At 44.0% G+C, this 26,841-nt stretch overlaps 1 protein-coding gene across 13 annotated transcripts in view; it reads left to right on the top strand.

Annotated features, from left to right (window-relative positions):
- The window catches only part of ptprfb (protein tyrosine phosphatase receptor type Fb), a 163,311-nt gene that overhangs the window by 59,498 nt on the left and 76,972 nt on the right, over positions 1–26,841 (top strand). For all 13 annotated transcript variants that reach the window (XM_076744635.1, XM_076744637.1, XM_076744633.1 and 10 more), the window contains exons 3-4: positions 9,563–9,708; positions 10,648–10,789. In XM_076744635.1, coding sequence (XP_076600750.1) covers positions 9,563–9,708; positions 10,648–10,789 — 288 coding nt within the window. The remainder of the gene's footprint in view (positions 1–9,562; positions 9,709–10,647; positions 10,790–26,841) is intronic.

Below are 26,841 nucleotides of genomic sequence, written 5' to 3'. Positions count from 1 at the left end.
AAATAATACAGTTGGGGGGCAAAAATAACACCTACCACTAATGGCAGGGTTGTGTTCATTTGATTCCTGTAATTTGTATGCAACTTAGTTATGTGAACTTGATAGTTCTGGTTTGGATTTCCTGTATTACAGGGCAGACACCAGACAGATATTATGGGCGGGGTGCCTGGCAAGTTTCTGATTACATGGGTTCAGTCTGGTGTCCTTGTCTCCCCCTTGAGAAAGATCAGCAAGAAAGACAACCACAGGTAGCAAACATGCGAGCAGTGTTTGGCCTTCCCCTTACAGAAAAAGTGTTGGTTTGCAGTCGGACCGAACAGTTAATCAACATATAATCACAGTCGCAGTGAGGCCAAGTGAAATATCCAAATTGCAGCAGCTGCAGTTTTTTCGATGAAGGTAATATATACCACAACATACCATTGTAACTGAAGCATTGTGGTGCTACAGAGAACCGACCAATCATCTTCTCCTGACGTAAGGAAACCCTAGTTTGCGGTGCATCGTTTGCTGGTTTAGGGTGGCTGCATTTTAAAGGTTGTTGTGACACTGTTTGTTCGACCCAATACTTAAGACGGTACAATTTATCTTGATTTAGAAGCAAAAGTGACTACAAGAAATCCTGCACCGGCACTATCGGCGTCATAGTCTTATGACATCATACATCTTATACCGTCATTGAGTATCCACACAATACAGTGATTACTCTGAGTGCTGATCGCAGACGTCCCATCGATCCCTGGGGAGCTCTGCCTAATCAACCAGCTCCCTATAGAGCCACCTTGTACACAATAGGCCACCGGCCCACAAGGTCAGCCTCAAAGTCACACATGCACAGCACTTAAATATAATGGTTATCTTTTTGTAGTGCTGTCATTGTGAGTCATTTCGGTGGATTTAATGAGCTTTTGATATATGTGTCTTCTCTCGTGCCTCCCATGTTGTAATCCTGGGTGGCTTTTCACGTCAGGTGTGGCAGACCACAGAGGCCTTTGTGCGCAGGCTTTCTCTTTTCACTCCCAGTGACAGCAGGATTACAATGGCACGTTAATTAGCTTAATAAGTTTAAAGTGACTTTTTAAATTAAAACTGCTCTTTCGTGCCACAATGTTTGAGTGTCTTATTTATTGCGTACCACCAATAGTTTGTTAGCTCTACAAACAATTTCTTCGCCATTGTGTTTCCTCATTGTCCACTGGCAAGACGTTTCTGCCATGCTAAATATACACGAACCCTTGGAATTTGACAGAAATATCCGCAAATTGCTGGTAATGTTGCATATCTTACCAGAATTTTGCGAACGGGAATGTGTTTGGAAAAAAAACAAGCCTATAAAACAAATCTCTGGAGACTCTTACAGCGGACTGATGTGATGCAAGTGCCAAAGTGGTTTGGAGAGGGGTGGCCAGCCAGAGCTGGGGGGTGGGGGGGGCTTGAAATTGGATTGTATTTTTAAGTGTCCATATGGTCACCCAGCTCAAAAACTGACAGGGATGAAAATTGATTCTTTTTTAATTAAAAGTAACCATATCCACCTTGGAGAGCCACTTGGAGAGTAATGCAGTTAGCACACAGCTGTGGTCCACACACATCATACAGACAGGCACGCCGAAAGAGAGGCTGAGGCGGAGGGAGAACTAAACTGTTGAAAATGCGCTCTGAGAAAGCAGTGGAGAAAAAGCAGTGCAGGTGAGAAAAACATCTGCAAGATAAAGTGTTGGAGGAATGCAATTTAGAGGTTGTGGAGGTACAATGGGAAGTTGTTTTCATAAGCCTGTGCAGCAATGTCTGAATGGAGGGAGGAAAGGGTCGCCAGAGGTTAATGATGTGAGATTAATAGTTTAATTAGGGAGCTCAATAGCAGGGCCAGAGGCAGTCACCCAAACCCACTGCTGTGTCCCGGATTCAGCAATGCCACAGGACGACAAGAACCGCCAGTGTCCTTCCAGAAAAGGGCAGAAGGAGAAAGACATTTTAATTCTGCGGTCATAGTGATGGCTTTATTGACGAAGGACTTCAGTCACTCACGGTTCCTTATTACTCATTACTGATTACATTCTCACTTGATCTTAGGCTACTTTGAGTCTAGATGATTACCAGCAATGACTAAGAGTTGATTTAATTTGTGCTCAGAGATATTATTTGGGAATTACTCTGAGCATTAAAGGATGCCCATACATCTGTTTTGTCACATCCTGACCATTGATCAGACTCTATTGCGGTTTGGAGAATTTCAAGATAGCTGGCACCTACGCGCTGTTTACCTTCAGAGCGTCCTCTAAGGTGCATTTCAAGGCGTTTAGCTCAACCCAAACAGCCCGTGGACATGAAGCAGCATAAAACATGGCTGGATCTCAAGTGGGAACTATTTCATGGGTAAGTGGTCACCTCAGTTTTTCAAAAGATGCTAAATCATAAGGGAAGCAAAAAAGCGCTTGTTGGCACACGTGTAAAGCCAGAATCACTTTGTTGTTCCACATCCCTACAGTAACATAATTTAATTTCTCCCTCAATTTTGGCTAGTGGAGAGTTGAATTACTTAAGACCTCTGGGCCGTGTGGGTGAGACGATGAGAACAATGGTAGGGGCTCTTTGTGGTCTCTGAGGGAAGGCTAATCTAGGGGAGGAAAATTAATGAGGTTAGTGGGGTCGCACATGGGTGCGTGGTGATGGATGATGAGCTCACCCCAAAATGGGATGTCTGAAGAAGCTAGGAGCCACCTCAGCAGCGGGGCCACCAACGCGACCCCTCCTGGGATTATTTAACACACTTAACATTTTCCCCACACTGGTCTGTTAATGTCAGGATCCAAGCCAAGGTGACCATTGGACTCTACTCAGCAGTGTTAATGAAGCCCCCACCCCACCCCCCATCAGTTGAATAAATCTCCTTTTGTATTCCCACAGCAACTTTACAGAGTAGTTTGGATTTCCATTACAAAAGTGTCACAATATATACTTTATTACATATTCAAGCCGCATTCAAAATGTACTTTTCCCTCCTCGTATTTTGTTTTGCATGCGAGCGTCTCCAGGTTGACACTCTGCTACCCACCCACACATGCCTTTAACTGCAGCAGTCAGTCGTCCTTCACTGTTTCAGAATGGAAAAAACACTTAGTTTCATGACAGTGCAAATGAGAACATTTCATCAAGTGAGCTAAATGAACATCGGAGGTGATGTAGCCCCAGGGTTATGCAGATGAGCTGCGCAGTTCAGCCGACACATTAGCAGGCTTGTCTTGTTGGCTAGGGCCACATACAGTACTTGACAAAGAGCCTGTCCTTTGGAGACAGAGAGTGATTTTGCATTTTACATTTGCATTGTCCACAATGTGTGGCAGACTATACATGAGTTGTTTTCAGATAATGATATGGTGAGACTCTAACCTGCAAGAAATTATAATAGTGCAGTTAATCTGCATTTTATAACCGCCATTTTCATTGAAACAGCGTGAAGTCTTATATTTTTGCTCATGCAACAATAGTAGTTTTGTCTTAAGAGAGTATGACAAAGAAATCAAACGCCTGCTGTTATCTCATGTCTGTTCAGACTTCCCCTCAGGAGTCAGGTGGGTTGAAAAATGCCACAGGTAATGAGTCATCTTTGACTAGAGGTTGGGCGCCAGTCTAAAGACCACAGGTAATACAAAACCTCAGACTCCCAGTCATGTGATGCCAGGAACACCCTCATGCTCATGATCAAGAAGTGCACAATGAAGCATCTATCCATGTTTTAACTAGTTGCGTTTAAATGCCCACTCCAGGCACTGGTCACCAAAGGACATTGTGTGTTTTTTTTTTCCAAATGTCACATATTGACTGACAGACGAGAGGAGAGAGAGAGAGAGAGAGAGCAGGCTCGAGAGATGCTTCCCTCGTTCTTAATCGGCTCGAGAAGATGAAAGCCATTACATTAATGTTGCTCACACTGGGAAGAGAGGAGTGAAGGGTAATTGCACTTAGAGTTCTTGTTCTTCTCCACTGTCTTGAATAATTCACTGAGGGCTGGAAGGCCAGATTGAAAGCCTGTCTTTGTGGTCCACAAGAGTGTTGAAAGTTTGATGTTTTTCTCTTTCCTTTTCTCTGCTATAGGTTTAGACATTTTGTCTTAAGTACAGTATCCCAGTGATGAAGAACCACACCGCTCATGTGACTTCTCTGAAGTTCTGAAAAAGCTTATAAAGCTCCGTCAATCTTTGGCTGCTACACTATCACTCTTAAAAAAGGGAGGAAAAAAAATCTTTTGTGTCTGTGTCACCAGAAGTGAATGCAGTGTGAACTGACTGTCAGCGAGTGCAACGAAACCAGACCATCCAGCAAAAACCTGTTCAGACATGCAAAGAAATAAGCAACTATAGATATAGATACTATATATGTATATAGAGGTGGATGCCTCTGTAGTCGATCCTAGTTGTGTTTGAAAGCAGGATCTTCTTAATGCGAGGTCTTCATACTAGACAGTTAACCTTAGTGCCGCAAAAAGTTGAAGCTCAAGATATTTAGACCCAATCACCTGAGCTAAAGCCCTCCTTCTGTTTTCAGCACAGTATGCGTTCAGCGAGTCTGCAGTGAGGGGAACACTATGGCATGATTGACACAACAAGAACAAGTGGAGGAGCGGGTGGGCTGCTGTACTGCACCGCACAGTGACAGCTGCATTGCTATAATGTGAACTCAGTGTGACACATTGACAGATGAAATTAAAATTTAAAAAACACATAATAAAATAAATAATGTTGACCTGAAACACAGTGACCACGGGGAGATGATAACGAAAAACCCAGCTTCACATTTTTTAGTTCCTCCATATGCTAACGTGCTATGCTCATGTGCCATTGGAGTGGGAAAAAAATAAACCCAAAACACAATGCTTCTTGATGTTCGGCTGTAAAAGAGAAGTGGAGATAGCAAACATGATGTTTATTGGTTTAAACAAACAGCCTGAAGTGCAGTTGACTTTAACAGGGTAAATAACTTGCAGGGGTGGCAGCTTTATATGGAATTAATTGCAAACAAGTTGCCTGCTAATGGCCCGAAAAGGGCCTTAATGGAAGTGTTCCATTAAAACAAGCAGGACTGATGCCATCAGACAAATTTCCACTAAGTGTTGCCTCATGAAAATGATAACTTGCTAATCCATTATTAATAAGAATTAATGGTTTTCTCTCTGCCGCGCGTATATCGATCCCTGATACTCTACACCACGGAGTAGCTCTCATTGGGCACTCTGGCAAGCCTGGGAATACACTAATTGTTAGCCACGCAAGTGCCATTTACACAACTCTCCCTGCTGTCTCTGCATTTATTATAAGCCTTGCTCTGAAGCCCCGGAAGAGGATCAAAGGGAGAACTGTATAGCTGCTCAGGAAACACACTATACAGTAACTCTGCTCTGAGTGGATCAGAAGAGAGGAAAACTGTGAATGAATAAATATTCACTAAACCATTTTATCCATTCTCTTTAAATCTCACCTGTTGTCCAGCGTTGTTTAATGTTTCCTGTACATTGACAGGTGTTCCTGATCACCCTACTCCTTGTGAAAAATAAAACATCTGTAGCACGACCGGAGTTGTGGAAACCCCCGTACCTTTCATGTCTCGAATGACCTCAGACCACACAAATACTGCTGCAGGCATTAGGTTAACTGAGAGAAGCTGTTTAATCCCCCTCACACAGAGCAATCAGCAGCCTCTAGGCTCCCTCAGTACTGTCTACACCAGGGATCTGTGCAGATTTGTCAATAGTGTGCCCTCACATTTGAATTTCAAGTCAACAGGGTACAAATATGCATCCTTGTGTTTTTAAGAGAGAGTACACCTGGTCTATGTACAGCCTGCAGCGTAAATGCTAAACAGGCCCGTTAAGAATGCTACTAATAATACTAATAACTACTGCTAGATTAAGTTAGCATGTTTTTTCATGTTTTTTTATATATTAGGCATTAAAAGGGTTTGCATTCATTTCCCTAATAACTGCATGATTTGCCTGATTTGTTTGATAATCAGCTTGTCCGTCAGGATGTGTGGTAGCATAGAAACACCTTACTAATCCCATAAAATGAGACGGGGAAAAGGAAAATTGAGGGTTTTCACTTAAGTGTTTTTTGCTTTAATTAACTAATTTATTCCGTTCATTAATTTTAACATGAAAGGCTTTTTGCTCTACTAACAACAAATGTGTTTTTTCCTCCACCGCCAGCCACGCTGCTGTTTGTGCACAGCAGCTCCAGATCCACTGTTTTGCATGTGGATCACTTTTTGATCTTTCTGATGCATTGATTTGCTAATTAGAACCAGTAGATTGAAAGATTGACCTGTAGTCCAGATATATTTATCCAGTTTACCTGCTTTGATTTTGATAGAGTTTGGGTGTTTACATAAAACAGTTGATAGTAATTAGAGCAGTGCTGATCATGTTGGCGTGAATAAACTAAATGTGGTAAATGAGGCATTCATGAGTTGATACACCCAACTCTGTATCTGTGGCACCTTGCAGTCTGTACTGGGCCTGATGGCTGTGGCAGCGAGAAGAAGGCATGGGTTAAAGCCATGTGTGTCAAGATAGGAGTTTTGAATGTGATGTATCAAAGCTTTGAAAGAGTGCAGCTCAAAGCTTGCAGTCACTGGCTAAGTGAAGGATTTGCATAGGTAGGCTTATGTGTTTTCCACCTCGTCCCAGCCTTTGTTTTCGTGTGACAAGTGCCTGACAGCTAGGAAAATGGGACAGCAGAGAAAAAGGGTCGAGTGTGGATTTTGTCTCTCCAAGAAAAGAAGTGACAAAGCCAGCAGTTTGATATCCTCATCCGCAAGTGGTGGCACAGTGATGGAGGAACTCTACAGAGTCGTAGAAAAAAAAAAAAAAGCTTCTGCCCTTTAGTTGGAATGTGTTGGGACCACCGCTAACCCTGTCCAGATTTCGTGATTAATCCTGGTGAGATCTGGATTAACGCTGGACAGCTCAGAGTTTGCCATAGTTTCGCCTTTGAGTCATAGGTTAACTATCAAAATTCAGGGGGAAGCTTGTTTAAGAGGATTAATACAGGAAAAGCTCAGCGAGGGCCAGTTTACCCTTTTCTTCCACTTATCCCTAAAAATCCTCACGATGTCTAAGATCCAGTGGTTCCTCTCTTAAATGTTTGCGGCAACACATGAGCTTACATCCTTTAATTTGAAGCATGTGCCGAGGACTCTTTAATGCTGCTGGATCTTCCATCTTAGCGGCAAAGTGAAAAACCCTCACATCGACTTCAGTGGAACTGCTGTGGACAGATGTTAGCAGTAACCCTTGGAAGTCAGAATGGTGATAATCAGGTCTTGAGGATTCCAACCCAGCACCCTTGCACGCACAGATGCATGCTCAGGCATACGCTCGTAAGAGCTTATCAGGTGTGAATCATTAGCGCAGCTCTCCTGCTGCTGCCTGCGTGTGTGTCACAGTCACATCCCGGAGCTGTAGAAAAGGATTTATTACTGTGCTGTTGGCAGTCTAAATCTTGTCCGTGGGAGAACCAGGACGAAAATATCATTCAAATGTCAGGTGGGTTTAGGTACTATGAAGGGGTCACAGGTCGCAGATGGATGGATGGATGTGTTGGATTACTGTGTATCACCAAGTACACATAAGTGCCTACTCACACACTACACTGCGCCACAGCACACTTCAGTCTTTCAGTGTTATGTAAAATGCTGGGCATTTGTTTGTCATTGTTAGCTTATCATGATTGTTTCTTAAACCGAGGGCTTTAATCTCTTTTGCTAATTTGAGAGTTCTTTGACAAGGACCTACTCCCATGGAAAACAGGTCATAAAATGGATCATTGCAAGAATAAATAATAAAGTCGTGAGGAGTGCTATCTCTTAGTGCGTTCCTGTATTGAGTATACTGAGCAATTTTAAGGTATTACGCTCTGTTTGACTGTGCTGCAGCTATCTGTACAGCCAGTACAGTCTGAAAGATTGCACTTCATTTGGTGCAAGCAGTAAGACAACTTGTAGAAGATTTTTTTTTTCCTGACACAAATTTCAGAACATCACGGATTACCCTGCATGGACAATAAGCTTTTCTTCAGGAGCTATTAAACATCTCATATGTCTGCGAGTGCCTCTGTCCCTCCACCCAGCTGCGTTTGTGTGCGTGTAACCATCTCACATCAAAGTGCTATGTATGCACGCACCTGTCACTGCCTGCATGCTCGCGGTGTCTCTTGTATTGTATACCGCTGTATTATTTGAACAAAGCGCCTTTGCAGAGATGTCCTCAAGCAAGGACAGACAGCGCCACTTTGCTCTGCAGCCAAGTGCGGGCAGAAGTTCATGATGTAGCAGGTAGAGATGGAGAGCATGCTCACTGAAGTCCGTATCAGAAAGAGGAACAATGCTATGCTAACTAGATATTGACCCGCCCCACCTTCTCCCACCAATGTTATATTAGAACACATAAAATAGGAAAGATGGTGGCAGCCATTGCTGGACTTTCCCCAGCGTGTGCTCAGCGAGGGAAGGCTGTCGTCTCCTCTGTGTACACTGCATAATGATTTACCCCTTTGTGCATGTCTCCACGGAGCGGTCTCCCCGCCACCACTGCGGTTTAGGTGTTCCCCACCTCCCTCTTTAATGACTCTGGAGATGAAACACGAGCTGATGGAGCTGGTAATAAGGACGTTGTGTTACATTGTTGAAGCCAGACTGCTATTATGCACGTCTGAGGCTGTAAATAAAGCACAAAGCATGGCGGCCATAGCGTGGAGCTAAGGTGTGCTCATTGTACCATCTTGTCAACTTAGACGGTCTGTCACTGAAACACACACTCCATTGTCCCATGTATAATGATGTTGGGTGTGGTGCTCAGTAAAAAAAACCCTGAAGGCAAACAGGGGAACCTCGTTTCTAGGTGTCGTGGTTGTCTACTGTGTCGCTGTAAACAGGCATCGTCTAAGACGTCACAGAGAGGTTACAGGATCACGACATAGTAGAAGCTTTGTTTGAACTTCAGGACGTACCGACTGGTTTTAATGCCCCAAAGGCCAAAAATGGCTGTTTGAATGCTAAATAACCCGCCTAACTCCCAGAGTGTGTAATTTAGCAGCGTCCCACTTCTTTGTCTGCGATTTTTGCATCATTTGTGAAGAGCAGGAGTTTATCTGTTTATCTCGTTTTATCTATTGAGTTTCATGCAATCCCTCGTGTTCAATCGATGGAACTTTATTGTCTGTGAGCAGCAGACTTTGCCTTCTTTCAAATGGTGTCAAAGCGGAGGTGAGAAATTCAACATGATGCATTGACAGGCAGGCTCACAAAGACTGGATGTTTCTCCCGTGACTGAGCTGCAGGTGTGCGCAGCAACAATGCCAGTGTGGGTTTTCTCATTGTTGCCTTTGTTTGGAGAAAGTGATACCCACAGATACCCAAGTTTTACATGCCGAGGCGACGGCCACTAACATCTCCCCCTCCCCTCTGCTCTCCCTTGCCTCTCTCCCTCTTTCCCTGCCCCTGCCTTCTTTCCCTCCCTCTTCTTACCGCTTCCTATCTCCCTCTGCCCCCTTCGCTCCGGCTCTCTCAGGCTTGCCAAGTTTCGTAAAATCCCCAGAGGACCAGACGGGCATCTCGGGGGGAGTCGCGTCGTTTGTGTGCCAGGCCACCGGGGAGCCCAAACCCAGAATCACCTGGATGAAGAAAGGCAAGAAAGTCAGCTCCCAGCGCTTTGAGGTGAGCACTCATGCGTGACTCTCGCATCTCTGAAACGCTCACATACGCACACACAGGTACACACATAAATACAAGCAGGCACAAGCACAACGCACATGAGAAGACATTACAGGCGTGGGCTTCAGACTGCCCCTGCAACCCTCTCTCATTAACAGAGACACGTCCACACTCAGCGTTCACACTAAGCACACACTCACACAGCACACACAATCAATTGCCCTGTCATTGAGCATCACACCAACTCTTCTCTTTTCCAAGCGAGACCAGACAGGCCTCCCTCCTCTTTAATCTCCTTCCATCTTGATTTATATAGTCCTCTTCATCTCTTTCAGTCTTTTCACACCCGCGTCCTTCCCCTTCTGTTCCTCAGCTCCACCGTCTCTGGCCATACATCCCCTTGATGTGTTACTTGATGTAGTTCCCCTTCCTCTTTTGAACAGTAGAAAATACCTTAGGTGGGAGCTCACACTGTGTCTGACCAGTCTTTCTTCTGTAACATAATGTAGCCGTGGTAGCTGGGGGTGCTGCTGGGTTATTCTCCTGTTTGGCATTACTTGGTACGAAGCTCGTTGCGATTCTGCTGTGCATTGCCATGTTTTTGGATGTGATTTCATAACATCATTCACCCTGAACCTCATGGTCGATTCTCACTTGCTTTTAAGAGAAAGGGGTTTTTCATTAGTCATTTTCAGTGAGAACAGACTTCTATTTTACTTCTCATTTTGCAGCAGGCCATGGAAATAGGATTTTGAGAAACTGGTAAAGCTGCAAAACTGACACATTTTTTATTCCCTCAGATCAGAAACACAAAATCCAAGAAAACCGCAATCTGCAAGTCTAAACGATTGTTATTTATATGTTGCAATAAAGTGCCTGGAAAAGAGAAAGAGGCCCCTAAAATAACATTCGTGGCCTTTTGCTTGGCTCCGGCTCTCCCAGGTGATTGAGTTTGATGATGGCTCGGGCTCCGTGCTGCGGATCCAGCCACTGCGCACACACAGAGACGAAGCCATTTACGAGTGCACAGCCACCAACAGCGCTGGCGAGATCAACACCAGTGCCAAGCTTACAGTGCTTGAAGGTAAGATAAGTCTTCTTTTTTTTCGCTCGGTTTCTTTCTCCATCTTGCTTTTCCCTCTCACTCTTTTCTTCAAGCCCTCCTCCTTTTCCTGCCGCTGCTGGTTTTTCAAACTTTTATTCCCGTACATCCGAAAGCAAATACGGGTGTTTGACTTAATAATTCATACATAAACATTTGCAAACTCTGTGGATTCCTGGTATTGGCAGTGTCATGGAGGAGTAGATCTGTTTTAATGTAAAAAAAAAAAAAAAAAAAAAATGCAAGGAATGCGTTTTTAAATAAGATAGCATACAGTTCAGCAATTCAGCAAATCTGTGACCTGGAATCCAGTTATATCGGAATAAACATTCTCCTTTTATTGACTATAATCCTCCAATTACTTTATCTCCCACACTCAATGAGCCCAGCACAACAAATCAATCCCATAATCAATTAAAAGAATTATGAATTGCCTCATCAGAAGCCCGATAGTGCTAAAAAATATGACTTAAATAAACGTTTACAAGTCAGTGATTCCCTGCTTGTCCAGAGAACTTTAAGAAAATCTCCCCACATGGACATATAAACAATTTTTCCACATTTAGGGCTTCCCTCCATGCCTGCAGGCTAGTTTGACCTCCATGGACCTCCTCTCCCCTTCTCGCCCATAGAATTAATGTATGTGATTTATGCAGACAGGGCTTGTGCGCCTCTCCCTGCTCAGCCTTCCATATCGCTGAACCCTGAGCGTGGATTTCTTTCTTAGTTGATTGTAATTTTGTCGTGTGTGCGCTCGTCACCACAGGAGTTGATTTCATTAGAAACTTTCAAGAAAAAAGCTCCAGAGCTAGCCAGCGGTGGAATTAAGACCCTCCGTAGCCATTACGCTGGCATTAAAGCAGATCCCCTCTCATTCAAATACAGCTTTTCCACCCCCCCGTTTGAATCCCATCTTCCTCACACCCACCCTTCCTTTTCTCTCCGTGCACGCTGATTTGATGATATCATCGGCTGTGCTTGTGTAATCTTCCCGAAGGGACTTTTCTCCAGTGCAATGAAAGGTTTTCTTTCTACCCCTCCTTTGCACTGTATCGTGAGGAATTCTGCCTGCACCCACAAACAGCACTAATGTGACATGAAGCACACGGGGATGAGATGAGGATTAATAACAGCCTTAGTGTCGGGGGGCAAAATAGGAGTCCGAGTTTGGATTCCCTCGGTGAGTGCACGAGAAAGACGGACAGCGGTCTTACTCAACAGCGAGCAACTGTTCTCACCAGCAGACGTGCTTTGCATGAATCCGTCTTCTCTCTGATCCTGTGCTCGTTGTTGTGGCTGCTAACCCCGGAGTCAAGTGCCATACAGACGCATGCAACACGATGAATTCTTTTATCTATGAGGCTTTACGAGTGCGCATTCACTGCATACATTTTCAGCATGAGATGGCAGTGTTACCACCACTGTCTCTGTTTTGGCTTGGCCCACATGTGAATGAACAGTTCTTATAAAGTCTTTTCAGACACAATGAAATGAACGTTAAATTCCTACAATCCTTACTATTTATTTCTCATAATATGCACATTTTTAAGGCTGTGTTAGGTGATATGCTTCACGATAAGATTAAATGGAGTGACAGTGATATGAAAGGGTTGGTGGTGTTGATGATTCCACGAAAGACCAACACCCGAGTCTGCAGCTCTACGCAGAGGTAAGCCGCGTTAAGCTCCTTGTTTTGGTCTGACAAACCAAAACAATGTCGGTTCATAAAAAAAAAAAAACTGTGGACAGCTGCTCTCAGCCTACAAGCTCAAGCAAGCCGGTTCCACGCTACCTGTCCAGAGTGATGTGGCAGACAGCCAAAGTAAACGAGTGACTGGCGAAGTTGAAGTCTTTGTTAAACGTTTAGCGAGGTGAAGACAGACAGATATTTATTAAGTAGGACCTTAATGGGATGCTGCCGAGTTGTTATGTATCTGCTGGAAGCTCACAATCCCTGGCAACGATAACCTTACAGGCCGTTATACTATTAAGGCTTGCTGCTGCGATCTTGTTTTTGAGCCTGTCTGCCTGTTACTGTACGAAAACACCTTCATACAGATTGAACTGTACATGTACATATTTGGAAACATTGATTTAATTATCAGCACAAATCAAATTAAAGACGGAGGAATGTAACAACCTTTCAGTTGGTTCGTCAGCATAAACTCCCAAGTGTTAATGCAATCACAGAGGCTGGTAGAGAGAAGGCCCACACATCATGTTTCATCAAAATAAACTGCTTCTGCTTGTCCAGAACCCCGAGGATGTGCCAGACAACTTAGAGCCTGTTCATACGTACTCACATTCATGCATGTTCACTGACACAAACACACACACACACACACACACACACACACACACACACACACACACACACACACGTTGTCAGCTCGACTCTATTTTTAGACCATTGTTTGTAGCCTAGCAATACATCAAGTTCATATCAGCAGCACTACGCAGGAAAACACTGGGGCAGCACCAAACAAACGGAGACTAATGATCCCCCTTCTTAATGGGCTGGCGGTAGCCCGAAGGTTTGAGAAGTGTCACATCACAAAGTTGCCTTTTCTAATCACATGATAAAATCTGCAGAAAGAGACGGAGAAACCTGCTGAGCTTCTGCAAGCTTAATTCACTGTGGTGCCCTTGAGCAAAGCACAGAACCAGTGACCAACATTAGAGGACCGTAGCCGTCCCGGGTAGCTCTCCAGATGTGAACGTGCAAAGAAAAATTAAGCTGAGCAAAGCCTAAAGACATGTCATGTCTCAGTCAGCCCTCCTCGAATAAATAAAGGTTAAAATAAATGACGTAAACAAAAACTTCCTGTTTCTGCATTCCCAAAGAAAAGCCTCACTGCCCACACGGCTTAAAGCACATGTGACTATGCATCCGCACGAAGTTGTCATATTACATTGAGCGCCCCCATCCAGAGAGGCAGTGAGAATGGTGAAGTCATTATACCACTAAGTCGATCTGGATTATAGCTTTTAGCAGAGCAAAGGAAGGTCGAGCATTAATTATGATTATTTCATATACTGGCTCTTTATTTTCTTATGCCAATCCTGCAAAATATGGATTATGGCAGTCATATCAGTGCACTTTACACGCGCTCTCTGTACGCACAAAGGAAGGATGTAGTGTATGGAGGAATGTACCAAGGTTCAGGAGTGCAAGTGGATCACTTATGATTTCAATGGATCAAAGTTGATTTTGTGTCAGTACCACCAACTTTTTATGCTTCAAGAAATCGCTCAAAGGGATTGAACGCATAGAAATGCGTGTCAAAATGGTCATTTATCCAATTCTTTTCACACACTGACTTCCCTGGCTGGTTATTATGGCAAGGTCAAAGGCGGTCAAATGTTACACAGCATTGTATAGAAACCTATGGTTGTATAGAAATGAATATGTCAGACTGGAGCTGTTCTTGGTGTTCTCTCCACAGTGGATGTCGTGTCTGGTGTTAACCAGTGGTCTTTTTCTAAACCTCAGCAGATGATCAGATTTATGACTGTACAGTTTAGCCTGCCGCTCACCTGTGGCAAGTAGCAAAGGCATGTTTTCACACCAAAGCCGAGTCGGGCTTTAGCACTTTTGCGGTCATGAGTCTTGAGTCGCTCTGTAATTCTGTCACGCTGTAACAGCCCAGCTCTTTGTTCGTGGCGGTTCTCACGCCCCCGCCCCGAGAGGTCACACCACTGAGACTTACAAATGGGCCGAAAGTCAGCTCAGCCATCTCTCATTATGAGTGTGTATGATGAACGAGAGACACACACACGTACAGCGGTAGTATCATAAGAGCAGAATTGTGCTTTATTGTTGTCACACTGTCATAAGTCAAAATCTGAGGACCCTTGGCTATAATCACCTTTTTTACGCTGTGAGTTTTTGAATAATGGTCTACATGGAAAACGAGACTGTGTGTGTGTGTGTGTGCGCGCGCGTGCGTGTGTGTGTGCGTGTGTGTGCGCGCGCGTGCGTGTGTGTGTGTGTGTGTGTGTGTGTGTGTGTGTGTGTGTGTGTGTGTGTTAGAGAGAAAGAGAGAGAGAGTGACAGAGAGTCAGTCTGCTGTCTGCAGGTCTGACCTGTATGGATAAATAATGATGCAGACGATGCTGCGACCAGAGGGGGTGGTGTGATTGAGAAATATTGTTGCTGTCAGTCTTTCATTCCCCTTTCTCTTCTCTTCCCCTCTCTTTCATTTCTGTTTCTGCCCTCTTGTCTCTGTAACTTTTTTCTTCCTCTATCTGCTCCATCTGTTCTATCCCCGTATCTCTCTGTGTCTGTGTTAAATAGTGGACAGTGCGGCGGGGGTATGACGTTGCAGGCTAGTATAGAGAGATGACCGGGGGGAACAATGACTCATTACTTGGGTAACGATGCCGATGTTTTGACCTTGAGCGCCCCTCTTGAATTGAACTGCCTCGGTAAATGTTCAGGTAAATGGTGCTTGTCTTGGTGATGTATGAAATAAACTACTGCTGGCCAGAAAAGACATCTCAGCTCACAACATCCGTCTTAAATGCAGTGCGCTGCCACTTCTCCATGTCAAGGCAATATTTCATATTTTCCTTGCCGTTAACGTTTGATGAGCATGTAAAATGTAAAATGCAATGACTCAGATCAAGAAATGACGAAGGTGGTGTCAAAACCGTGCCTTGACACTGATGGTGATGATAAAACGGATGAAGCTCTGGTGTGCATTGGATAGAGTGACTGTTTTCACAATTGGAGGCTGACAGATTTTCTCCAAGACCAGTGCCGAATTCTGATGAAATCGCCTTGAGCAAAATCCTTGAAGGTACATGGTTTTAATTGGCCTCTATCAGCAACCAGGGAACTGCAGCATTGGCAAGTCCTGGGAAAGGCCTAGAGCAACCGAGACTCGTACCTCAGAAATGATAATGTATAATTTCTGCGTGAAAATAAATCAGCAAGCTACTTAGTAAGGAGATTTAAAACAAACATCTAATTGGAGGTCAAATATTACAGAGAAAAAACACTGTTGATTTATCTCTTTTCATGGTGTGGAAACGAAAAGGCCCGCAAGACTGTTTGTTCTGCATTACTTCTGCATTTCCAAAGCAAGTTGAGAACTAGAAATCTTCAGCCAAAGCGGTTGTTGTCATTTGTGTTAATCAAATATCCCAACAAACCCTCCCGAACCACTGTAATCGTCAATAAAACACACATAGAAATGTCAAACTGATGTCTGCAGAGCTCCCTGTGACTCAAGACGATCCCTTAAGCACAAACTCAGGCATATTCTGTGACTTTTCTGCTGTGATGGAGAACATTCTCTTGTCCTTTGGGAGACAGCGGACCTGTCTCTAGAAGGAGGAATGTTATCTAATGGTACCAGATCAAAAGCCCCATCATTACCGGAATCCTCTGCTGTCAGAGCGCGAATTAGAAAGGTTCTCCTTCAGACCAGCTGCACACCTTGTTTGAAGTTCCCTGGCAACTCGTTTCTGAACATGTAGCGTCGAGAAAAAAATGGAATTTTTGGAAAGGTCAAGTGAGAAATATGCAAAGATTCAAAGCTTCTGCAGTGGAGTAAAAATAGCCCCTTGCTCGGTGAAAACATGTCCAACATCAAACTTTAGAGTGATGCAGCTCCTTGTAATATTAATAGAGTTCTGCCCTATGAATCCATTTTATGCCTCTCAAATTTCGTGATAAGAACAGAGGCCACAATTATACAGCAGTGTTAAAAACTCATCAGTTTCTGCACACAGTTTGAGAAATTTCAAAATGGAATTCAATACAGTGTCCCAGCTTTTACTGTGTTGACTGTATTTATTGGCCCTGTGTTTGGTGGCAGCAAACAAATTATGGCCTCACCGGTTAGAAAAGGCCTTTATTTGCTGGGCATGCATTATAGTCCCTGGTGCAGAGGCAAAAAGTGACTGCGACACAATGCCAGTAATAAATATCTCAGGAGCCAGGCAAGTGCGGACAACAAACCTGACTGGATAAACGGCATAGAAATCGCATTGCACCTCTTCCCAGGCAAGATAAATACATACAGAGGCTCTATCGGAATGATTTAATACCGAGCCCTGCTCCTCCGACAACTTAATCCTCGCCTTTCCTTCGCACTATTCAAATCATCCACAATGACCAAAATAAGGCCTGTTGTGTAACTGCTATTCCCCCACATTACTTCTTCACTCTGTGATTCTCCTTTTGAAAGCTGGTGGGTTTCTGTAACGTTCACGTTGCCGTTTTAATAGCCGTTCCTTCACGCTGTTGAGGAAAGTGAGTGGTCGGGTCACACTTAACATCACGCACCGTACGTTCCTCATGAAAATGATGCAAGCTGTGAAAGTTTGGGTTTACTTTAAGAACAAGACGTTTGGCTTCCGTTTTTAGGCAGGGCTGTTATTTGTCACAACATGCTGGAGGAAGACAGAAGCACAAACTTGCATGCACACAAAGCCGTTCAGGGACATGCATCCACACACACATACACACATACTCACACACACCAATCTACAGGTGTACCTACTCCCCCTCCACCTCCCTACTGTATTTCTGAGCTCCATTGTGACAGTCTGTGTCACAGATTTAATTTCTCCCACCATCTGCTGGCTGGAGGCCCAGCGTCGTAGATCATATCCAGCCTGACAGATACAAACTGCATCTGTCTATGCATGCTTCTCCCAAGGACTCACACAATATGGCAGGGTGGAATCACCCTCCTGGCCACCCAATCTGCATCCTCACATCCTTACTTCCAAGGACTTGGGCATTGGTTAGGGGGACAGTTAGCTTTTTAGCTTTGCTCAGGGCTGGAGCAAGTATCACACCGGGAATTATGTTGAGCGCAATCATAAACTAGCTTTCCACATTGGAAAATCAGCCCAACAGATGATATTAAAATAAGAAAACACCAGCTATTCTTCCCTCTTCAACCAGTCAAACACCTCTATTCATGGCGGTGCAGATGAACAGTTTGTGGAGATTTCAGGGGTATGGGTGGTTCCAACCAGCCACCACCTTGCTTGCCTGTCCTTGGCAGGAGACTAAATCCCCAAGATTCCCTGCCAGCTTGTTGTATATCTGACCTTCTGCTCCAGTCTTTCTGTGTGTGATCAATAAATTATCATAAAAAATTAAAATCAACTGGGAAGCAGATTTCTGAAAAATTGCCCTGGTTAATTGAGCTGTCTCAAGAGATTCGTAGAGCACCTGACAAAATTTCCATGTTGTATGTCGACGTCTGTATTGAGTCATTCTCACTTTGAGGCAGTATTTTATCATCTGTACTTGTCCATCAGTTGCTGCGTGCGTTTGGCAAGCTCTATCTGTGAAGACTGTGATGTCTGATATGGCTGTGCCGTCAGTGCTGATGATGTCTATGGCCTCAGGGGAGAGGGAGGGAGGAAGAGGGAGGGGGAGAGGGGGGGGGGGGGGGGGGAGGAGAGGGAGGGAGGTCAATGGGAAAAAAACAGTGGTTGATAGAATATAGGAGAACAAAGACAGTCACACCTTTAATTATATGAGAATCACTTCAAAATGTCTGAGCACAGGTGGTGAATGAGAGCGGTTCTTTAAGTTAATCATTACAGCTTTGGCTCCTTCCCACAACTTTCTAAATTGTTGAAAGCATGTAATTTGGTATTAAAATACCTCAAAACGCATCTGCAGCATGTCCTAATGACTCAAGAGCGGATTTACATTTCTCTAATTTATCCCATAACTTCAACCACTTTGGGAGAAATTCAACATCCTGAAAGGTGTTAAGGAAAGGCTAATGCTGGGACATATTTATCCTATTTTAAGTGGGCCAGTGGTTTTCAAGCAGTGCTTTAGCACGTCAGAGCTTTCCACTTTCTCCCGAAGAACACATTTGCTCAAACTCTAGGCACAAGAAGCAGGGAAAAGAAAATGGCTAAATGAATGTAGATGAAATTCCCCTTAGTATCATTTGATCATGCTGATTTCAGCCTCAGTCTTTTGCAGCAGTCTTTTCCACTTGCTAAACATAAACTAATTATGCCCAGTTTAAGTTACCTTTGCTGTCTCTTGTGTACTGCCACACAAGATCAACACAATAATAGTGATGCCTGTACAGTAACAGTCCTGGGGGTGGGGGGGCAGGAACATCTCACAATATGTCATCCAATACAACACACCACAGTATACACAGTATACAAAGTTGAATCATCACCTCTTCTTTAACATTCACTTCGCAGCGGTCTTTATTGCAGAGCTCTTATACTGGATTGCATAGTATTGCATGCATGCATGTAGGTGTTAATACGTCCACACTTCATGCTACATCGCTTGCACACTACAATATCGTTGCTTCTGGCTTCTGTCATACATTTATTGAGAGCAGAGCCGAAGCCTGTCACTGGTTTAGACTTGAATTTATGGCCACTGTTGTACGTCAGGACATATTGAACTCCTTGTCTGGATGTTGTCCCTAGGCCTCTGAAGATATTGGAGATGTGACAAGACATGCACATCCGTTAATATCTGCACATTGTCAGGAAGAGACAGGGATATCCATGAATTGACATCTGCTATTAAATATCTGCCACAAACAGATGCAACAGGCTTTCATTATTCAATTACAGATTTTACTGAAGGCTTGTTTGTGAGAGCATGACTAATGTGACTATCAATAGTGTTTCACCATGCATGTATTCAGAGTGACAGAGTGCTTCCGCCATTAGAGTGTTAGCGAGGTAACAGGTAATCTTTTTTGCCTTTTTGCCAAGGATTGATTCATTTTTGTTGGTCCCAACATTGACATGCACTTGCTCCTGATTATCCGAGCCCAAATGTTTTTATTGGAGTGCCGTGTTTCTAAACTAGACAAGAGGCCAGCATGGAGGGAGAGAGCCAACCATCTAAATGTGAAGATCCAATATTATTTTTTCCAGAAATATAAGCTGTCTCACTGAATATGAACACACGGAGTGATGGAAACTGTCACTCACAAATGTGCACCTGAATCAAATTGATATTTGAAGGGTCAAGCGCAAGTCAAACGCTTACTTACACCTCACCAGTCTGAGCCCTGCAGATAGCTACAGTGTAATTTTGCAGCAAATCAATTTGTTCATTGCTTCATGCTGTTTTCCTACTTCAGTTAAAAGTCTTTCATGCTCAGCCAAGGTTCAACCTGTCCCCCAATCTTGGTGCCTCTCAACATTTTTATAATCAACAGTTGCTAATAAAGAGGTCTCTTACATGTAATCTTCTGTCCATGGCACAGGAAAACCATAACACTTTAGCATAAATTGTAAATCAGAAGTGGGCTGAAATGACTAATGGGATTTTCTGGACAGCTGATAAAAGCAGACGTTATTTTAGAAAAGGTACAGAAATCAGTCTGACTTTTCTCAGACAACCAAAACGTATTAAACCGGACGTTGCTGCAGAGGCACTACTTATGACTCTGAGCTAGCTTTACTGTTGTATTTGTTGGTTTGTATAGATGATTTAATCCAAACGCTTTGATGTGTATAACAGCGAAAGCTGCCTGCACCCGTCTCTCTCCGTCTCTGAATCATGCGTAACCAATGAGTAGCGAACACTCCAGACAACACACCAGAAAAATAGAAATCCCTGTACGATGGAAGATAATTAACAGTCTAATATTAAACCTCTGCAAATTGATTGACCCATGTGGTCATTTTTAGGCCACAGTTGTTATGCTGAAGCGCATTTATCCGTGATAGCGTTTCTAATGTTTTGCCACCCTCATTTATTTAGTACAGCACCTCACTTCAAAAATGACCAAGGTAACACGACTGTCACAATCTCAACCTGTGATTTCAGATCAATTTTTGTTATGTTGTATTTACTGAATCATACTGTGCAGACGTTTTTATTTCAGTAGAAGAAAAATAAAGTAAAAGCAGTACACAGTGCAGCGGAACAGCGTTGCCCCGGGCCCGTACCCCTGCAGGTAAAGAGCGAGGTCCAACTTACAGCTCTGCAGGCCAGTGAGTCAATGGCTCCCAAGGCCCTGACTGGCTATGGATGGATGGGCCTGCTGCATGTCAGGGGAGTTCTAATACCTACACTCAATGAGCTGGCTAATGGGAGTCCTTTCACCCTGACCCCCTTTCCTCACACATTTACACACCAAGCCCTCTTGGCTTACCCACTGGGCCATAGAAGGCAGGGGAGAACGGCTTGACTCGCTATCAGCCTTATAGCTTGGCCTTAAGCTTGACATTTTTCTCATGTTTAAGAGGCATAGTCCCATTTTCTCTAAGCTGCTAAGCTGTGTTTTTCAAGGTTGTAGTTGATCAGTCTATTTACAGCTGTCAAAGGCACTGTTGCTTTTGCATGCATTACTTCTGCATCAATATTTTCAACCTGTTTTGCAAGAGAAGGTTGACTGAGCAAGCATGCGTTCAGGTCTTTTCAGCGTAACACTCACAGTTTCAGGACATGTCCACACCGAGTAGTTGGGAGCACTTGCTCTTTTATTATTTTTAAAGTACGAAAACCTCACCCAATTATTGACTGTTACTGTCGGGGAAGGCAAGCCCGTGTCCTTTTGTGATGAAATAGCAGTGAGGTTAGAACCTCACCACAGGATTGTACCAGCTACCTTAAGTGTGATGATACGGAGATCTAAACACACTTAAAAACACTCACAGCTGCAGGCTAATTCCAGCATTGATGAATTTATTCTATTTGCCCCTTTGAGGTGAGCAGTTAATAGGTTATGCCAAAATGTGATATTTTTGAACAACCAACACTTCTTCAAACCACTACAAAGTTGAGCCTGTCGACATTGACTCACAGACTCTGTCTATTATTCATTATCTCTGACTGAGAGAATAAGTAAAGGCGGTCACAGGAGCCCAGTCATTGAGGATTTAATTAACAGAACCTGCCACATTCCACTACATCCACTGCCTTTCTCAGAACTCATAAAAGCCATCCCTATCTGCCGTAATTACACTAAACATGTCACAATAAAGCTCTGCCCATGATTAATTTGAGTTGTGGAGAGGATCAATTAATTCATTTATTTGCAAACCGCCGCTCTGCTTCCTTTTGTAGGCCGATTTCATTAACCGTCACGCTTCCTGATTTTTGGTTCCGTCCTTGTTCTTTTTTCCCGACACACCTGGAGGAATAGCCTGTCTTATTAGCCACATCGTATTACCACAGAAATTTACCATGAGCCCTCAGGTTTTTCCATCTCAGAGGCAGTTACATTAAAATGAGTAGTAAACCACAAACCGTGTACTCTGTAATACTATAATCTCAAGGGTCTTCAATCAAACTCCTGTTGGTAGGACCACAAGGCAAGAAGTAGAGTTGTAATCTCAAAATGAAAGCCTACAGCTGTGCTACTCATATAGCATAGTTAATGGAGGATGTGATTCTGTGCAGCAGTGCTTGTCCCACAAGGTGACTCAGTCAGCACAACCATGTGAATTCAGAAGACCACCCTTGGGTTGCAGTAATGGTCGGAGGCCACGGTTATGTACTAACTGGTGCGCCGCAGCATAAATAACAGGCGCAGGGCATCTGGCAGGGCCGTAGATCATACTGACGACAGTGGAAGTATGATATCAGATAGGAGAAAAAGGGTAGAGATGAATAGGAAAGTGGAAAGAGGGAGCTGATAAAAAGAGGGGGAGGGAGGGAAGGAAGGAGTTGGGGGGGGAATTGGATGACTGTTATTGATTATCTGCCTGTAGGCAAGGAAGCAAAGCCAAATGTTCTGCTCAGCCAGACAAAAAAGTGTATTATTTCAAAGGTCATGGCATGCATTACAGTCTTTTTACTCCAAGTACACTTGGATAAACAGCAGAATAACAGCGCTCTGATACGAGCACGAGCGTGAACGTGGCTCGTATTAACAGCGACATTAGCAGTCTTTTTGTTCTGACTTTCTTTGCAGTGGTCCGTTGCGTGCAGGTGTGTCTGTGCCTGCAGTTCATATGTTTGTTTGATGTGTAACTATCTCTATAGCAACTGCTACAACACCTGGTCTAAGAGATAGCGTGCCAGAGAGAACCAGCTTGACAAGATGTTCAGACGTGTTTCACTGCACATTTCATTGCACAATGTACATTTGCCCCCATTTCCATGGAGATTTTCACCATTTTCATGTCATTACAACAGTATTACATCAATGGCCTCCTTGCCGGGTCTTTGATGTTGGGGTGTGCCGTGTCATCCCCGCTGAGGAGACCTCTGCAAGGGGAGCTCTGCCAACTAGTATTTCTCTGAAGAGCAGGAGGGTCCTGCTCACATGCCCCTCATGGCAGAACATGTGAGAAAACTCCTTGCCCTCCAATGCTTTGCATGTCAAAAGCGCCAAGGCACTTACATGAATATCAGCTGGATCTGTCTGCCTTTCTGTGGGGCCTATTAGTTGCTTCTTCAGTGTCACAGCATTTTAGAAAAATATCTGTAAGTGCTGCCATACCCATCAGACACATGATGACTGAACCACAGGAAATTTTAATCAGCAACAGTTGAAATGATGCATTTTTACTGTAACTGGAAATGCAGTTATCCCGGGATGCCACTGTCCAACAGAGTGTAATACCATCACCACCTTTGTCTTCCTCATAAATGCATCCATCCATTAGCTATACCTGCTTATCCTTCAGGGTCGTAGGAGGCTGGAGCTGATCCCAGCTGACCCTGGACAGTTCGCCAGTCAGTCACACAGAGAGAGACAGACTCACGCTCACACCTACCGGCAACTTAGAGTCACCAATTAACCTAACACCATTAATTAACACCTGCATTTCTTTGGGAGAAAATAGGAGCACCCGGGGGGAGCCCGCACAGTCACCGAGAGAACATGCAAACTGTACACACAAAGGCCCCCAGCCAGCTGGCAGGTTTGATCCCAGAAACTGTCTTGCTGTGAGGCGACAGTACCAACCGCTGCACCTCTTTGCCGCTCCTCATAAATCCTTTGCAGTTAAACATTTTCCAAGTGAACTTGCTGAATGTTTTACACACCATCAGCCATCCAACTATTCATAGAGCTCTTGCAGTTGAACTCATGTTAGCTTTGGCTTTCTGTTTGCACCTCCTGCTGCAGCTGACACCTCTCACACACTTCCGTGTCTAAGGCAAATGCAAATGCCTGTCTCGACGATGTTCTTGGCTAGAAACAGCCTCAGGGCACGTGCTTTGTTTTCGCAGACGGCCTGTCTGCTTTTCAGTGCCAGATTGACTCGAGACCAGTTGAGATGTAGACAACACTTATTGCACTATATTTAGTTTTCCTCGAAGTTTGGACAAGGAGAAAGGTGAATAATTAAAAGGGTTTATCGGTTATACATGGAAACACTGAGACTCTAATTTACCCGAACACCTTTACTAAAACAGCTCTCTCAAACTTCCAGGCATCAGCTAAGAGCTTAATGCTACACATACTTACACACAGGCAAATAAACACCAAAGTGACCTACATATTCTTTAGAAGTACACAAACCTTTTTTTTTTACCTACAGTGGAAAGACGGTGCACTGATGTATGTTTGAAAGGGTGGATTTTAGAACAGCAATATTTCATGAGGCAAGTGGCTGTGTTGCTGTCACTGTGGTCCTTTGGTTGGCTCTATCAAAGGAGACATCACCTTTAATTGTTGTCATCCATCACTTGGCAACAGGCACACATGGAGATCATAAGGCCTTTTATTCCTTGCTCGAAGTGAGATCAACACCGATGTATACGCTGAAGAATTTAAGAAAGGCTTACTCTGTCACCTTAATTTTTGATGGCAGGCGCTGATGCTGAATTAGATTAACTATTGATACAGAATGAAGCAAGATGCTGTGGGCAGCTTGCAAGCATACACACAACTCCTGTTCATGTACGTAGTCGCAATGTTTTCTCATGAATATTCCTAAACATATGTTTCATGACTGCATGTTCTCTCTGAAGGGACCCTTTTCTGGTGTAACTCCAACTTAAAACATTCATAGCAGCACATGTCATTCACCGCGTTTTGCACTCGAGTATAAGGAGGAAGGAGATACTAGGGCGCTCTGAAATGGAAATGAGGCAGGGATTTTTTTATGCAGAACTGTTTTTATGCAGAACTGTTGTATGTTGTGCCACTGTGTCAGGGCTCCCCTGTTATGAAGGAACTGGGGTGTCTGGAGTGTTTTCCCCCATTGAGATTAGTGTGTTTGGGTTGAGGGAAAAACGCTGGCTGACGTTAGTGTGGGATTGAGCTCCAGCAGCCTCCCAGTGGGACACGAGGACAGGGACGGGTCTCTTTCAGCAGGGCTCTGATTAGACCCATCGCCCTAGCTGCCACGCTCCACTCACACTGGTAATTGGAGCTGGCAGGAGGTTGGCATGCACCCCTCCATTGCCCCCTTCTCTTCGCCTCCCGTCTTCTGTCCTTTTTACTTTTTTCCCCTCTCTGCTCTCATCTAAATCTTACCTCACCTGCCTGTGGCTGTTACAGCAGAAGCCCTCCTCCTTGACACAACAGTTTTTGATTACTGCTTCATGTTTTCTGAATTTCATTAATTACTATTGCGTCTTCTCTTTACAAATTACTAGTGCAGTGCCTGTTCAAAAGGCGCCCGTTTGGAATGGGACGATTGCTTGGCCTCCATGTTGCTGCTTGCAGCATTCTTGAGAACCGCTCATCAAACAACTTCACGCTCAAAATGCGCTTCATTCGAAGTGTTCATTCCAAAAGTTACATCGCTGAGGCTTGAAATGTTTGAGTTTAGCAGAAAAAAATGTTAAACTTGCTGAATGTTCATGCCCAGGATGCAATGAGGGACAGGCATTTCAAGCAAAAATAGCGTTCAGCTTAATAGCGTCTGTGAGAAAATCAGCTGGCTGCTGTCATTGCTAACAGGGAGTTGGAACCCGACTGTTTCCGGGAAAACGTTCATTCTGAAGGTTACATAGCTGTTACTTGAAACATTGGAGTTCAGCAAAATATAATGGCAAACTTACAAGACTTTGCCGCAATATAACGTCTCTGGTCTGTCCAGCTTCTCTTTCTTCAGCTGTTCTCGAATGTACTGTGGAGTGATGGAGACTGCGCTGCATGCTGTTTGGCGGTGTAGCAGTTAATAGGGGTCCACTCTATATGCACAGTGTGTGCTCCTGGCAGTACTAACACACTGCTAATAAATATGTCCTGTGGATCTCAAGAGCTTGCACTCGACACACACTTCCTTGGGTCCTCAGCAGTACACCCGCCAAGTGTGCAGTCGAATGGATGAACGGTTGTGGAGAAAATGGAGGGACAGACAGAGGCTCCTTCCATTTTATTTAGATGTTTCCAATCTTTCCCCATGTTTTGTGTATAGACAAGGCCCCCACTGCTATCCTAATTGAGTAGTACAACCACAAAACCACTCTGAGCCATCACCTCTTGCCCTCTCCTTTCTACCATACTGCTGTAACCACTGTGAGTAAGTTCATCCGCAAAGCTCATATTGCAGTATGACTGCGTGACAAACAGCTGTTGAGAGAACAATGGTCCTTATTTTTCACTTCAAGGAGGAACCGGTTCATGCATACCTAGTTCTGCATATGACGCCTGTCTGGCTTTGCCTCTGGCCTTAATCATTTTCAGATCCAGGATGTTACTTTTTGTTGTAACAACTGTATCACGGAAGCCTTTTACAAATCAAAGTCCCGTTAAATATCACAGCTTTAAAGACACATTAGACTCGTCAGTATGAGACATCTGCTACGATATATGAGATCAGCAGCAGTACAATGGTTCGCATGCACCATACATAATTGTTTATGATTGTTTAGTCTGCATACGTGCGGAATAAATTACTGCTTTGATAGTTACAAGTGTCACACATTGCATCGGTGTTTTTTTGTTCAGGTTTTTTTCTTTTTACGTTGTTGTTGTTGATGTTGCAGCACTGTTCATCTTAGTAATAATGTCCTACGGGACATTATCGCAGGATTCTCGCCTTACTCGTATTTTCCTGCCCGGGCTAGACAGAGAAGTGGAGCTTTTTTTGATGAATTACGCTCCAGCACAAGAGGGCCTTTTTATTAAAAATGCCCTCTATCTTGACAAACA

Source organism: Chaetodon auriga, chromosome 12, assembly GCF_051107435.1.
Source record: "Chaetodon auriga isolate fChaAug3 chromosome 12, fChaAug3.hap1, whole genome shotgun sequence".
NCBI lineage: Eukaryota > Metazoa > Chordata > Actinopteri > Chaetodontiformes > Chaetodontidae > Chaetodon > Chaetodon auriga.
Note: the sequence above shows the minus strand (reverse complement) of the source record. Positions and strands in the feature narration are given on the sequence as shown.